At 41.7% G+C, this 14,295-nt stretch overlaps 1 protein-coding gene across 1 annotated transcript in view; it reads left to right on the forward strand.

Annotated features, from left to right (window-relative positions):
- Positions 1-246: 246 nt before the first annotated feature.
- Positions 247-14,295, forward strand: part of LOC146369891 (glypican-1-like) — a 45,630-nt gene continuing 31,581 nt past the window's right edge. Inside the window, exon 1 of the mRNA XM_084909574.1 lies at positions 247-1,098. Within this exon, the coding sequence (XP_084765700.1) occupies positions 948-1,098 (151 nt within the window). The 5' untranslated portion in view covers positions 247-947. The remainder of the gene's footprint in view (positions 1,099-14,295) is intronic.

Raw genomic sequence — 14,295 nt, forward strand, 5'->3', positions numbered from 1 at the left:
CCATTCGTATTCTGGGTTTGAACTTCAGCAACTCAGCTTGAGCATCTCTGCGCGTCTAAACGCACTGATTAGATATTCACACGAGGGATCAGTTGAACACGGGTAACTAATAAAGTGGCCAGCGAGTGTGTGCTGTTGGAAGACGTTTTCTGTGCTATATTTTTTTTGTAAAGACCTGCAGGTGGCACTGTTTTGCACACGGCTAGTGCAGCACAAAACCCAACACAAAGAGAGGGAACGAGAGAGAGAAAGAGAGAGCATCAGCACGGACTGCTGCACACTCCCGTCCCACCAACACACATTTCATTGTCCCAAAGCTTGGAAAAGGGACCAAGGCATGTCTCCTCTTGTCTAAAGCCGCATTCAGAGCAACATTTTTGATTTTTGATTTTGATCTTTGTTGCACTTTTTCCATAATCATGAAGCTGCACAGTCAGACCGCGGAGCTGCTCGGGCTTTGACACCTGCCCGCCTCGCTCGCTCACTCTGTCGCACCCCCCTCCTCTATCTCTCTCTCTTTTGTCTCTCGCATCTCTGCAGCTCACAACCAGCAGCACCGAGCAGAGGGAGGAGGTGGAGGAGGAGCAGCACGGTGTACCTGACACCTACAGTCCCGCGCGTCGCAGCCCCTCGTCTCTCGCACAAACATCCCGGACTGGCTGCCACGGGCGCCTCCTCCTCTCCCGTGGCTGTGTGTGTGAGAGTGAGTGAGTGTGTATGTGTGTGTTTTAGTTAAGAGGAAATCTGTGGAGTTTGAACGGGACACGTTGCTTTTGTTTGTTCGCAGACCTCCCCCCCCCCGCCAACCCAAACTCTGAAGAATAATCACCAACATAATATTAAAAAAGAGAAACTAGGGTTAGCAACTAAACACTGTGGATAAGGGTCTAATCCAAAAACTGTCGGGGATTTTCTGCGTGTGAGGAAAAAGGACTACACCTCCAAAGATGCGTCTGCCGGTGCTTCTCTGTGTGCTGGTGAGTCTGTGTGCCGCACCGGGCCCGGTGGCCGGGGCGGATAGAAGCTGCTCCGACCTGCGGCAGTTCTACACCGGGAAAGGGTTCACTTCGGAAAGGGTTCCTCAGACTGAGATCTCCGGTGAGTTGTTTTTTTTTGTAGTTGTTTTTTTAATTCATTAATTGTTTTGGTGGGGGTAACAAAGAGGACAACACTTAACGCACTCCACAGGAACGATAAAGTCAAGTTTTTGTATCATAATTTATTTATTTTAAATTTCAGATCGCTCCAACTATTACAGGATGTTGTGACATAATTCTTAAATGAACCCCCCCCCCGCGCGCCTTGTCTTATTTTGTGGGATTCTTGAGCGGCTGTTCAGGATGCCATTCTGTTGCATTATACATAGTCTGTGCTAGATGATTTTTATTCATAAACACTGAGTGCTTTATTGTGGTTTGCGTGAATGGGAATTCCATCTATGTTAATAAATCAGCTTAAGGTTTCTTTTTCTTTTTAAAAAAGAAATGTTCCCAAAGGGCAGCTTTGCTGAGGGTTTATTATTATGCTGCATCCCAGTTCGTGTGTCTCATTGTGCGTCTGTTCAGCCTCTCTGTGCACTCTTATACACCCCCCTCATTCAGCATCTCAGTGTTTCCCAGTCTACAGTCCTTCAGGGTATGCTCATTGTCTGCTGAGGGCAGAAATGCAGGTGGGTGTGAGCCATGTGTCTTGTGGAGCCATTCCAATCTATTCATTGTTTTTATATATTTGTGTTTGCTGGTGTTTGTGCTCCAGGTGTGAAGAACTGTTAATATAACCTAGAGGGGGCAGATGCAGACTTGTGTCCTGGGGCATTTTTCATTGTCTACCTTGCTGTGGATGGACTGCAGGTGTAGTGTGTGTGTGTGTGTGTGTGTGTGTGTGTGTGTGTGTGTGTGTGAGAGACCCAGTAGATGCTGGAATTTGCATAAACTAATAATTTAGGCTCGCCTGGGGCAATATCCAATCACAGCTCTAGCTACAGCTCAGCGATCGCACAACATAAGCTGCTGATGAGCTGAATAAAAGAAGACGTGGTTTACACTCATTTTACTTCTTTTGTTTCATTCCTGTACTCTCATCGTGTCAGTCAGTCATCCAACTAGTCAGGCAATCATGCATTTAGTCAATCAGTGAATTACCCAGGCAGTGAAAGTAATCAGTTAGCCTGATCTCTAGTCCGTCAGTCAGACAGCACACATCAAAGTCTCTCTATCTTGTCTCTTTGGCTGCTGCAAACCATAAATGCAGATTAAAAGTGTCTTGGCCTTGGGGAAAGTGAAATTGAGCTCTTGTCCCCTTTAAGGCAATCATCTGTCGGCCTCTGTCTCCTCCCTTATTTCACCTAAAGATGGACAGACAGCAGCGAGCGTGCAGAGGAGATGAAAGCGAGGGGAGAGCAAGGTGTGTTTGTGTGCTCAGCGTCTGCGATCTGAAGGTCATTTTGTGTTGTGTCAGTGGAAATGCACACTTATGGGCGGCTGAGTTATTAATATTGGATGTGTGTGTGTGTGTGTGTGTGTGTGTGAATCAGACAGAAACCAGAAAATAGATAACAGTGAGGCAAAGAATGTGAAAATAGAGAGAAAAGGAAAGAAGGGGGAGAAAAACCCACAACCAGAGACAGTGAGTGAGTCACTCAAGGTCTGTCTGTCTGTGTTTAGTGGAAGACTGTGAAAGAGACTCGACACGACATTTTCCCTCCTCTTCCATTAAAAGCTCATCTTTTATTGACAGATGAAGAACACAATGCTTCAGTCTCTTGGACCTTGAGCTGCTCTAGTTATTTGCGCAAGAGTTCTGCCTCCCCAGAACTCATTAAAACTGATGACCAGTTGGGCACAGAGATGGGGACAGGGGGAAGATTTCCCCACAACAGGGACTTTTCAGTCCTTCTCATTTCAGGGACCTTAGGTGGGTCAATTTAGATTATCTGGCCCTCTGCACTCTGGAGGATGTCCAACCTGAGAACAAAACATTAATACAGTCTATTGGAAAAACCCAGCAGATACAACACAACAAATTCATTTTGTTTACTTCCATACCTTTTCTGCACACTAGGAGGAATGTTAAATGTTTGACACATTATATTGTCTCTTTGTTTCATTGTTTGCACTCTGGATTGGTTTTCAAGCATGCATTACAGTAATGCAGACAAACCCTCGCCATACAGGTCATAATGAAGTTATACAAAAAAAGTCCTCCAGGAAAACCGACAACGTGATCGTCATAAGCAATATTTGGTCATTTAGCACACTGAGCCTTACTTGCCTTCCTAATGTATTTATTATCTCTCAGGGCAGTAAACACAAGCCAAATATTTAAGCCCTGTGGCCTTCCTGCGCATGCAGCAGACTCGCATCTGGATGAACAAACACTTTCCTAATGATATGGGACAAGACCCAGCTGTTGCTAATCATAAGCAGTTCACAGTTAGCGTTATCTGCAGAGCATAACAATGTTTGGGAAGTGTAATTCAGCTAGAAGACTTCCCTGGGTGACAAATCAGTATATTAGTACATAGATTAAGCAAATAAAATGGAGTTTTGTGCCCAGAAACGAGTACTAACAGCAGCACCTACCCAACTGAACCAGAACCATACCTGAATTCAGAGAATATCAGCATGTTTTAGCCAACATTCATGTTCCCTACAGGATGGGTTTTAATAACGCTGGGAAGCCACAGACTTAGGATTTAGTGCCATCGTCAGGTCAAAAGTGAGAGCAAATGATGTTCCTATCAACTTCACTTTCTGTTACGGTCTAATTAGAAAAGTTTCTTATTAGTTACGCTAAGATAATGAACATTTTTGACACTGCGAGTGTCACACGTGATGTGCTGAATTCAGTGTTTAGTACAATGGACTCTTTTGCAATGTTGCATAAATTTAGTGGCAAATTTGTAAGTAGGGCTTGATGAGGTGACCCTGAAACACCCCTTAATTATGCTGCTATAGGCTCAGATTGCTGGGAGCATAAACTATGTCTTCTATGCTCCCCTTGTATCACTCCATAAGCATAGTTCATCCTTGTCTCTCTATGCTCTCCTTTTTTCCTCTTTGCTTTCCCCTCCCCCCCAGCTGGTTGTGGTCGATGGCTAATGTCCCTCAGGTTAGTTCTCTTCCTGTGAAAATATGTTGTTTAAATATGTACAAAAACAGTCACCTCAAGGCATAAGGTAAAGACTCTATTAATATTAGAGCGAAAACCCCTACAAATCGCTCGCCACAAGCAAGGTAATCGCAACAATAGACAGATGGATGGATCGATGTGTAGATGAAAGTTTTGTTTGCTTTTTCTCCCCATAATCTCATTCACATGGATTTTCACAGGTGAGTAACACCAACCTGCGATTGAATGATATGTATTTAGCTGCTTCATCTATTTCTCCAAACAAGCACAAACGTAAATGGTAAGAAGTCCAATTTTCACAATGAATGCAAAGAAAAAAGCCAAAATGTCAGCCCTGAATTAAGGATTTAAATTGTGCAATTTATTTATTCAACCTTGATGTAACCAGGAAGTCCCATTGAGATCCAGTCTCTTTCACAGGGCAGCCATGCAAAGTGAAAACAAGGAGTGAAATGAATGAAAAATTGTAGTGGCTTGTAGCTTTTTCTAGATCTCTAGGTTTGTATTTAAAATCTAGAAAACATTCAGAAAATAATCTTGTTTTTTCCAGGATTAAACATGTGAGAAAATCATAGTTCCAGAGTAAAATCTGTGTAACACGAGGAACAGATGCTTTACATTTTCACCCTGAATTTAAGAAAAGATAACCCAAAATGACTCTTCTTAGAGTCTTAGACTCTGCTGACATCCATTGTCCTTTAGGTTTTACACCATATGAATGGAAGTCGTCTTTCCTGATGTCTGCCTGTCTGTGTTTTTGCCTGCAAGCGTTTTTTTCTCTTCTTTTTATACAATGTATCCTTCACCTGGTCAATAGTTAAAGGCCAGCTCATCCTATAGCCTGTGTGTGTATCTGTCTATCTGTGTGTGTTTAAAAGTCAGTGAAAGCCAACACCTTCTTCAAGGAAGACACCAAGTTTCATTCACAAATGCTTTGTCTGCGCAGAGCAGCACACACCCATGTGATCGAGTGACACACAGAAACAGATACAGCGTATATAACCTGCGCAATTCACAGGTATTGAGTTTTGATGCGTTTGTGTCAGTGTGCGTGGGTTTGTGTGGCCTACATTTTGAGTATTTGTTACATTATTTGAATGTTTGAAAGACAATATGGGAGGAGCTGAAAAGTTATGTGTTGGTACTCTGTGCAAAATGCTAATAAAATGTAGTGCAAGGACTGAAGCTAGCAAACATATTTCAAAACTTTTTTGTGTGTGAAAATGAAAACAAAATGTTTTCAATTAATTTGTTTTATTTAAGTAAAAATGGACATTTTACACAGCGTCTCAACTTTTTTTTGGACACCTCAGAAGTCAGATGAGCGCAGTGCCAGGCTTTACTTTCTTTATTTTAAATCCAGCTTTCGTCACTATTTGTTTAAAATGTAATTATTTCTCATCCTTTCCATCGGAGCTGGCGGCACTAATTCTCTGCTTGGTTGCATTGATACCGTCGCTAAAGAATATGAGCTTAATTCATGAACCCAGTTAGAGAAATTATGCAGTCTCATACTGAAGCTTGTCTATATTATTTAGCTGACTGGTCTTTCCACTAGGAAAAATATCAGTGTGCATCAGTGTTGTCACGATACTGGAATTCCCAGGAAAATAGCCGATGTTCAATTTCAGTTTCAAGACTACAGGATAAAAAAGAACAAAATATAACAAAAAACCGGCAGAAAAAATAACAACAGTATTTTTAATTGCTAATTGGTAATTGCTAACAGCTCAAAGGCATTAACATGTACACAGGCCAGATTAACATTCATGATAACTGTATATACTTCGGGGGGGATTTAGGAAAGGAAGCTTTATTGACCTCTAGTAGTGCTCATAAAGTGTTGTAACATCATGCTAACATCATGCAAACTTCATGCTAACATGACTGAGCGTCAGTCACCGTTCATGTCTGCAGCTGTTGGTGAGGAGAGGAGGCAAACACGTGACTGTTGCAAATAATAACTGCCCAGTAATTTTTTTGTATTTTTAGAAAAAAAATAGATTATTATCTGAGAATTGATTTTTTTGACAACCCTACAGTGTGTACAATGCTAGCAATTTTACAGCCGTTAGTTTTTAGATTTCAAGTTCTAGTTTAGTTTTTTCTTTTGTTTTCTTGCCTGATTGTCAACATGTCTATGCGAGTGATGCAGCAACTCACCGCTAATCATTTGCTAAGGTCATTTATATAAGTAAGTGTAATCACAAGGTACTAAATGACATCGATGTTTTTAATCTTCTCTGACATTTGATTAGATTACAGATTAATTTATTCACAGAGAACATTGTTGATCGATTAGTTGATGATGGAAAATGATCAGGTGCTGTATCCCTGCCATCATATAAAGAATACTTAAAGACAAACTGTGTACAGCAACACAGCATAATAAATAAAATCAGGGATCTTTCACTTGTTAGGTGAAGGCGTAGACTACTACTATGTGCAGCCACTGCAGTATTAAAGTATGCAAAGTATACAATATTACAGTATTACAAAGGATTTGGCTTAAGGTGTTTCGTCAGTTTTGCATAAAGTACTACAATATGCAAAACTGCTACTCTTCCCCATTCTAACCATTATGGCTGGTTAAATATATTGATATATTATGGCTTTCCCATCCCTCCTACCTTTAAATGCTTTTTCTATATGTTTTATAGTTTACATTAACTGTGATAATAGTGCGGTGCCACAAAGTTAGAGAAAACTGCATTGGAAATGTAAGCAGGTGTGAATCTTATGTAGTTTTTCTGCTCGCAGCATCTGTGAAACCGCTGTGTGTACGAGCGTTTACGAATGTGCTTGAGGAAGGAAATTGATACTGTCTGTCATCTGTCACACATCACATGCTCACTCAGGCGTTCACAGCATACTTCACCATGTGGAACACCAAATACGCAGCGCACACATACATGCACTTGCACAAACCTGCACCAAAGCTCTGAGTGCTTCTCTCTAACTTCTCTCTGCCTCCTCAGCCTCTCTCCTGGTGTCTGTCGTTTTCCTGGTGCCATGTTTTTGTAGACAGCTTTAGATGTATGAGTGCAGGGGTTGTGCACTTGTGTGTGTGTGTGTGAGGGAAAGAGAGGACTTTGGTTGGCTGTTAAAAGCAGAGCTGTGAATCTTTCATGATGTCTGATGCAGTGACATGAGAGAGAGAGAGAGAGAGAGGTGAGGAGCAACAGAAGAGGGTGAAAGCAGACGAGGAGGACGATGAGCAAAGGAGGGAGGCTCGTACTTGGTTCCCCTTCCTGTTATCCTCCCTTCACAAAAGATGAATGTTGTCACAATTGGTTTGATGCAGATGCTGTCTCCTGTGCTCCATATTTGATCCTTCTGTGGTGCCCTGATATTTAATGCTTTTAAAATAGGCCTACACTGTTTGGTGGATGAGTAAGCACCTCTACAGGAAAAGCGTTAGCTTGTTAAATTCCCCCCCCGTCTCCCTCCCTCTCCCAGATTTTCCCTTAGTAAGAGTAATATTCTCAATATAAGGAGGCAGTGCCTGGAGCAAAAGTTGAAGTGTTCATCAGCTGACGTACATTGCTGCTATCATTAGTTTGATGCTAACTGGATTACTACTGTAGCAACTGAGCGGTGCCTCCGAGCACATCATTACTTAAAAGGTTACCAGGGCTCGCAAAATCGCTAGCCCGACGTCCCGGGGCTAGCGATTTTTCCAGTCGGGCTACCAAAATCTGTCTCTGCCCTGCCCGTCGGGCTATCATAGGAAAATATATTTCAATGCTTTTGCATTCTTTCGGAAATGTAGCTGGGTAATTATGTCATTGGCATCGGTGAGCCACTGTCAATATGTGACATATTGAAATCGTGTTTGAATTTGCGCTTGTTTTTTGCTTTCACTTTGCAATCGCGGGAACTGTGTATAGAGAGCGACAACACTGATTGGTGAGTGATGATAATTTGCGCACCAATTCCTCTGACATCGTCTTATCAATCGTTAGCTTACTATGCAAACATGACAAGTGAAATCTCCCGCAGCAAGCTTAAACATGTGAGAGGTTGATCGCGCAGAGAATCGCTGAGCGTTATGTGAGTGCGTGTAAAAGCAGCAGGATATATATTTTAGTTCTGCTGAGCCAAATAAGACAGGTCAGCGTGAAGAAGTGACAGCCAAAGAAAAGCTTACCACAAAACGGAAAGGTTATGACAAATCAGACTATAAGGCAAAAAGAAAGTGCAGCTTTATGGTTTCATGGACAAAAGAATTTCTGTGGCTGCGATATGATGAGCTATATAACCAGGGCTGCACATAAGTGGTCCGCAGGTGCGCATTCGCTGTCAAAATAAAAAACGCGCACAAGATAAGAAGTTGCACCGCGTGTTTGCGTACATAAGATTTTCTGGAGGAGGACAGACATTTGTTTAGAACTCTTAAAGATGTCGAAGAAGCAAACTCCTTTAAGCAATTACTTTGGTTTTCCTCCACATCCAAAGAAATGTCAGAAGGAGTCCGAACCACAAAAGAAGCACGTATTCTCGGAAAAGTGTTTGCAGGAGGTGAGCTGGCTTCAAACAAATGATGAACGCACAGAGGTGTGGTGCAGAATGTGCCGTGAAAATCCCACTCTAGCGGACAAAAACAGTGCCTTTTATATGGACGCAAACGCGCGTTGCAACTTCTTATCTGGTGCGCGTCTTTTATTTTGACAGCGAATGCGCACATGCGGACCACTTATGTGCACCCGTGTAAATAACATAATGTTCTGCCGGGTGTGTTGTTGCTTTTCCCTCGATTTCTGAGTCGACAAGCGCCTTTGTTACTGGGACCAGTCATTTTAAGAAAGGCCCCCATTAGAACCCATGAGAAATGCAAGAAATGCATTATTGCTCAGTCTGCAATATCTTTCCCAGAACAAACACCAATTGCAAATAACATACTAAAAATAAACCTGAAAATCAGTTTAGAATAGCGTACTATGTTGCAAAGAGTGAACTACCACTGGCAAAATTTAGCAGTCTTTGCAAACTTCAAAAAGCAAATGGCCTCGATCTTGGTTCCACTTGCCTCTTTCCTGTGACTTCAGTGGAAATTTCAAATTCAGGATCTGACACAGACTGATTCATGTCCTACACAGTTCTTACAAGTTCATAGAAATTTCTGTTCAATTAGAACCAAGTATTTGAGTTGATGATTGTAATTTTTATACAATGTTGTAATTTGTGTTTAAAGAATTTTTTGATTAATGTTTTGTTTCCGTTACAATATTATACATTAAAGTATAATATTGTAACGGAAACAAAACAGGAAACAAAACATCAATCAAAAAATTGCTCTCTTTTTTATTCGGGCTACTTAAATTTATTTTGGGCTACCAAAAACTGAAGAGTCCCTGCCCGAAGGGCTACCAGGGATTTTGAAATTTTGCGAGCCCTGGTTACTATAGTTTGTTGGTTTTATATTTAAAAAATATGAAGAAAGTCTCACTGAAAACTTCAGCAAGTGCTGTGTTCACTTGTGTGTTGATATTTGCTTGGATGTTATTAGGGTTAAACACCCAGTGTGCTGTGGATGAGATGCCCTGGGTTTCTTAAGGCGCTGGTCCTGGTAACATCGTATGGGTCGGGAACAGTGTGGTCGGTTCGCCCCTTTTGACTTTCTGGGGCTCGCCCTTCTCAAGGTGCCGTCAGGAGTTTTTTGGTTCTGCTGGCTTCATCCAGCAGCAACCTTCAGCTCACGCTGGGGCTGTTTGCATCCAAGTGTGAAGGAGCTGGAATGAGAATTAGCACCAAGGCTGAGCCCATGGTTCTCAGTTGAAATGGAGGAATGCCCACTCTGGGTTGGTGATGAGCTGTTGCCTCAAGTGGAAGAGTTCAGGTACCTCTGGGACTGTTTCATAAGTGAGGGAACCAGGGAGTGAGAATTTGACAGATTTATTGGTGCGGCATCTGCAGTAAAGTAGATGCTGTAATGGCCTGTTGTGGTAAAGAGAGAGTGCTGAGCTTGAAAACAAAGCTGTCCATTTACCAGTCAGTCTGGTGTACAGCCAGGTCACACTGGAGACATTATGTCTCTTGGCTGGTTCAGATACATCCACAAGGTGATTCCATTAGTTTCAGTTTGTGTCAGTTCAGTTCTTCTATTATGTTTGCTGTTCCTTAGAACTAGATAGTCCCTCTCCTCTCTGTAGCTATGGCACCGCATCCATACACACTTTATTAATGACACTTTCAGACAGTTATTAAACAGTAGCTTATAAACTATGACTCTGTGTGACAGCTCAACTCTCAGAAGTGAAGTTTGCGATGTTATTTACTGCTCTCTTGTTTTGGAGAAGCTTATGGATGGTCCGTTCTGCTTTCTGATGTAATAAACACAGAAACACAGCTATTTTTAGAGTTGTAGAAATAGCTTTAGTCAAAACTTGTTAACCAGACCTGACACAGACTTGATGCAGTAACATAAAAAAGATTTTTAAGAGCTTTTCTGTAAAAGATGTGAAATTGCAGTGTGTCCAAATGTCTGCCTGGTGCTGTGTATATAATGTGTAAAGACTCAAGAAGAAAATTTTTTCTGGTAAACTGCTGAATGCAGTTAGTCATAAAGCTCCACTTCATTTCAGCCCTCTTCTTCGTCCTTCGGCTTCTCCCTGTAGGGGTCGCCACAGTGGATCGTCTGCCTGCATCCCATCGTATCCCTAATATCCACTGCATTCCACTACAGTCATCACATATTATAGGAGTGGTGTGTAAAAGGATTTGTTTTTAAAAAAAACTGTGAAGGAGTGAGAGCATAAACTGTTCTCTACACCTAAAATCAATGGTGGTACAAATCAGGATTGCTTCTCGGTAACCTCTGTCTTTCTCTCCCCCACGCTCCACTTTACACCTCTTCTCCTTCTCCTCCTCCTTCTCTCTGCCCTCCCTTGAACAGTTACTTCTCCCCTCCTTATCAGATGCTATTTTTACATTCTCCTCCTCCTCCTCCCAGCCCTGCTCTCATGTTCCCCTCCTCCACTTGAGGAGTTGAGCATCCATCTGTTTTCGAAATGAAACGATGACTTGTTTGTCGGATGTGGTGTCTGCTCAGCTGCTTTATGAGTCAAGGCTGTTTACACATATGCTCCATATATACACATATATGTCTGTGGACAGGATGGTGATTTACTGGCAGTTGGCTCGTGTGGATAACAGGCATCTTCGGTACATAAGGGGATGTTATACTGATGCTTATTCATCTTGTTGTTGAGAGCGATAACTAATCAAAGATCATCTATTAGTTCCTTTTAAATTCTAAAAATGTCAGTCGGACAAATCAAGCAATTTGAAAAGAATTTAAATTTTTCTTCAGCACAGAAAACAATTTTATTATAAATTTTTCTTTTTCATTAAAGCCAACTGTAGTTTTTTATGTTCACTGCCTGAATTTAAATGAAGGAAACTGATTATTTCTAAAAAGAAAAAGAATATAAAAACAACACAGACCAATAAAATAACTTCAGTGCACTCCCAGGCCTCCACAGTACACTCGATCAAACCATTTTTTAAACTTCTCATGACAGCGAATAAAGACGGCAGGAGTGGAAGCAATCTGCCGACTTGGCGTGCACACTCGGCATTTCGGCACACACTTCTGCATATTAAGCATCACACACTGTGGTTTGTGATTTCTGGGAAGGACGCGAATACAGTCCCCTCAGCAGGTTACGTTTAGACAGACACATCAGGGAGTGTATGCTGAGGCATTACAGCGCTCTGCTTTCTGTTCCGCTAAACGCTGAAAGTCCGGCTCACCGGTGCAGAGCTGCTGCCACTGGGAACATCTTATTAATTAGGTTTTACGAGGATTAATTGTTGGAAGTCGAGTATTTCCTGCAGAGCAAGAAGAAAAACTGCCTCATTTTCAAACGGAGCTTCAACTAGAGAGTTGAACTTCCTGTTGGTGCTCATATTGCAGGGTCAGTGCTGTGTTATCTTGATGACAAAATTTAATTAGTTACAGTAACAGCACTGATTGGTATTAAGAATGTAATTATGTCAGATTTAAGGCTGTGACATGCAACTGTTGAAATATTTTCTTTAAATGAACAACACGAACAACGTTCATTAATAAAAAGAAGAAACCAAAAAGGTTTTATGTAGGACTGTCATAGAACGTCATAGAAGAGAAATTCAGATATTACTCCACAAATAGTGAAATAATTAGTGCAAATTTCTGCTCAGCAAGCTTTACTTTATATAGCAGTGTAATAGGCAAGTTTGCAAAGAGATGTGTTGCATCCGTGCAGCCTGACTCAGATAGATTGCAATGTAATCTGGTAATCTGTCTGCATTTATAAAGTAATTGAAAGTTATTTGGGAAACTTCTCCAATCTGGCTGAGTGTCACGGCAGTCATTTCAAAACCAGACTGCCGATGTTTACAGACAGGTTGCCTCCCACCAGGCCACTTGTGCAACTGCAAGCATTTGCCAGGCAATCACCAGGCAACTGTTGCTAGCAGGTTGCCATATATCTACAACTACAGCTACAACTGTGACTGAGCTATTAGTGAATGCGAAAAGAGAAATGGTCAAATTAATCTCAAATAAACCTTTGAACAAAAGTATATATCTGAAATGTTTCATCCAGAAATACTCTTACCTGGATAACAATTCTTAAAATTGCATCTATTGTTTGATTCTTGTTGCAAAAATACAGAATCTATGAGGACACAAAATCAGCTCTTGTCAGGCATTTAACTGTGGGCACAGGAGGGAGTGCAGTATGACTGAAATCCTCAGTTCGTCATGAACTTCGTCATTTTATTCTAGTTAATTTACTGTATTAAAAACAGTAAAATGTGTTAATGTAGGCATGAGGTGTGAAGCTATGATAGATCATCATTGTACACACAAACCGGGACATTAACACATCACCATAACCTTTTATATGTGCGTTAGAGGCACACATGACAGTCTGCAGTCTTCTCCCAGGTGATAGATGCTGCTGCTGACAAAATACAAAAGCGATTTTTGGAAGCTGTCAATCAAACACAGGTTTCTGCAGTCAGCTTCCTCTTTCAACACTGCCTACTCTGCTCGCCAGCAGTAATGACATCACTGTTGGCTGCGTGCATGAGTCTGAGTCTGAGCCTGATGAACATCAAGACCTGTGACCTCAGATTACCGTGTCTTTGATAAAGCATGTCCAAAAAAATAAAGTTATGTAAATGACAACATGGTACATAACATGCTACTCAAAATAATTAGCATTTGTCTCTTTAAACCTGTGACTATGCAGTTACTGAAGTGACAAATCTGTCACCAGGGAAGACTTTACCGACTCCCTGTGGGGTTTTATCAGTTTAGTAGCTTGAATAGAGGATGTCTTTGTTGACCACACAGTGTCCTAACAGAGAGGTCACAGCCACAGCCACGTACGCACACCAGCCATGCTGATAGGATCACTGGTGCAGAGTATTATCAGAGGCGGATCTGACTGAGTGCGACAGGGTATCCATGGGAGGTTTATCCGTCACGGATCCAGAAGGCAAAACTGACAGACTGGTACCCGTTTCCAATAGCAACTAAGGACGTGATCATTTTTTGATAACGTTACTGGAGTAAAAAACAATGATTGATTTTAAGGCAGAGGAGTGCATTTCAAAGGTCAAAATCAATGAGGGTCACGGTACGGCATTCACGCCAGAAACCAGCGGTTCGTGGAAAGAGCAAGTTGGCGGTTTGTTGAAAGTTACCACACACATACACTCACACAATGAAAACAGCTTGTCAACCCCCAGAGATAAAATGGTGCGGTTGGTTAATAAAGAATGTGAAATCTAAAATATCCATCACTGTGTATATTAGTGGGTTTCTTCCTGGTGTTTCTACATGAGGCATAAACATAGGCCTATAATTAGACTTGTTGCTGTGAAAATCCCAACCCTGTGCACGCCTGCTGTCTCCCTGCTTCTCTGAGCCTCGCCACGCTCCGAACATCCTCATACTTTTTTATCATTTTAACCTCCCGAGTATCAGCTCGGAGGTTGTTTTCTGTTATTTTTTATTGTTATTTGAAGGCATTTCTGTTTATTACATGCTTGCTGGTGGGAAGGACGGAGACGTTTATTTGATAGAGGTGGCAGACTGTATAAAAACGGCTCCTCGGCTCATAACATGCGTACTTATATATTCTGACGATACACAGGGGTGCCCGTATA

This window comes from Perissodus microlepis, chromosome 17, assembly GCF_051167445.1.
Source record: "Perissodus microlepis isolate ML-2025 ecotype Zambia chromosome 17, ASM5116744v1, whole genome shotgun sequence".
Classification (NCBI taxonomy): domain Eukaryota; kingdom Metazoa; phylum Chordata; class Actinopteri; order Cichliformes; family Cichlidae; genus Perissodus; species Perissodus microlepis.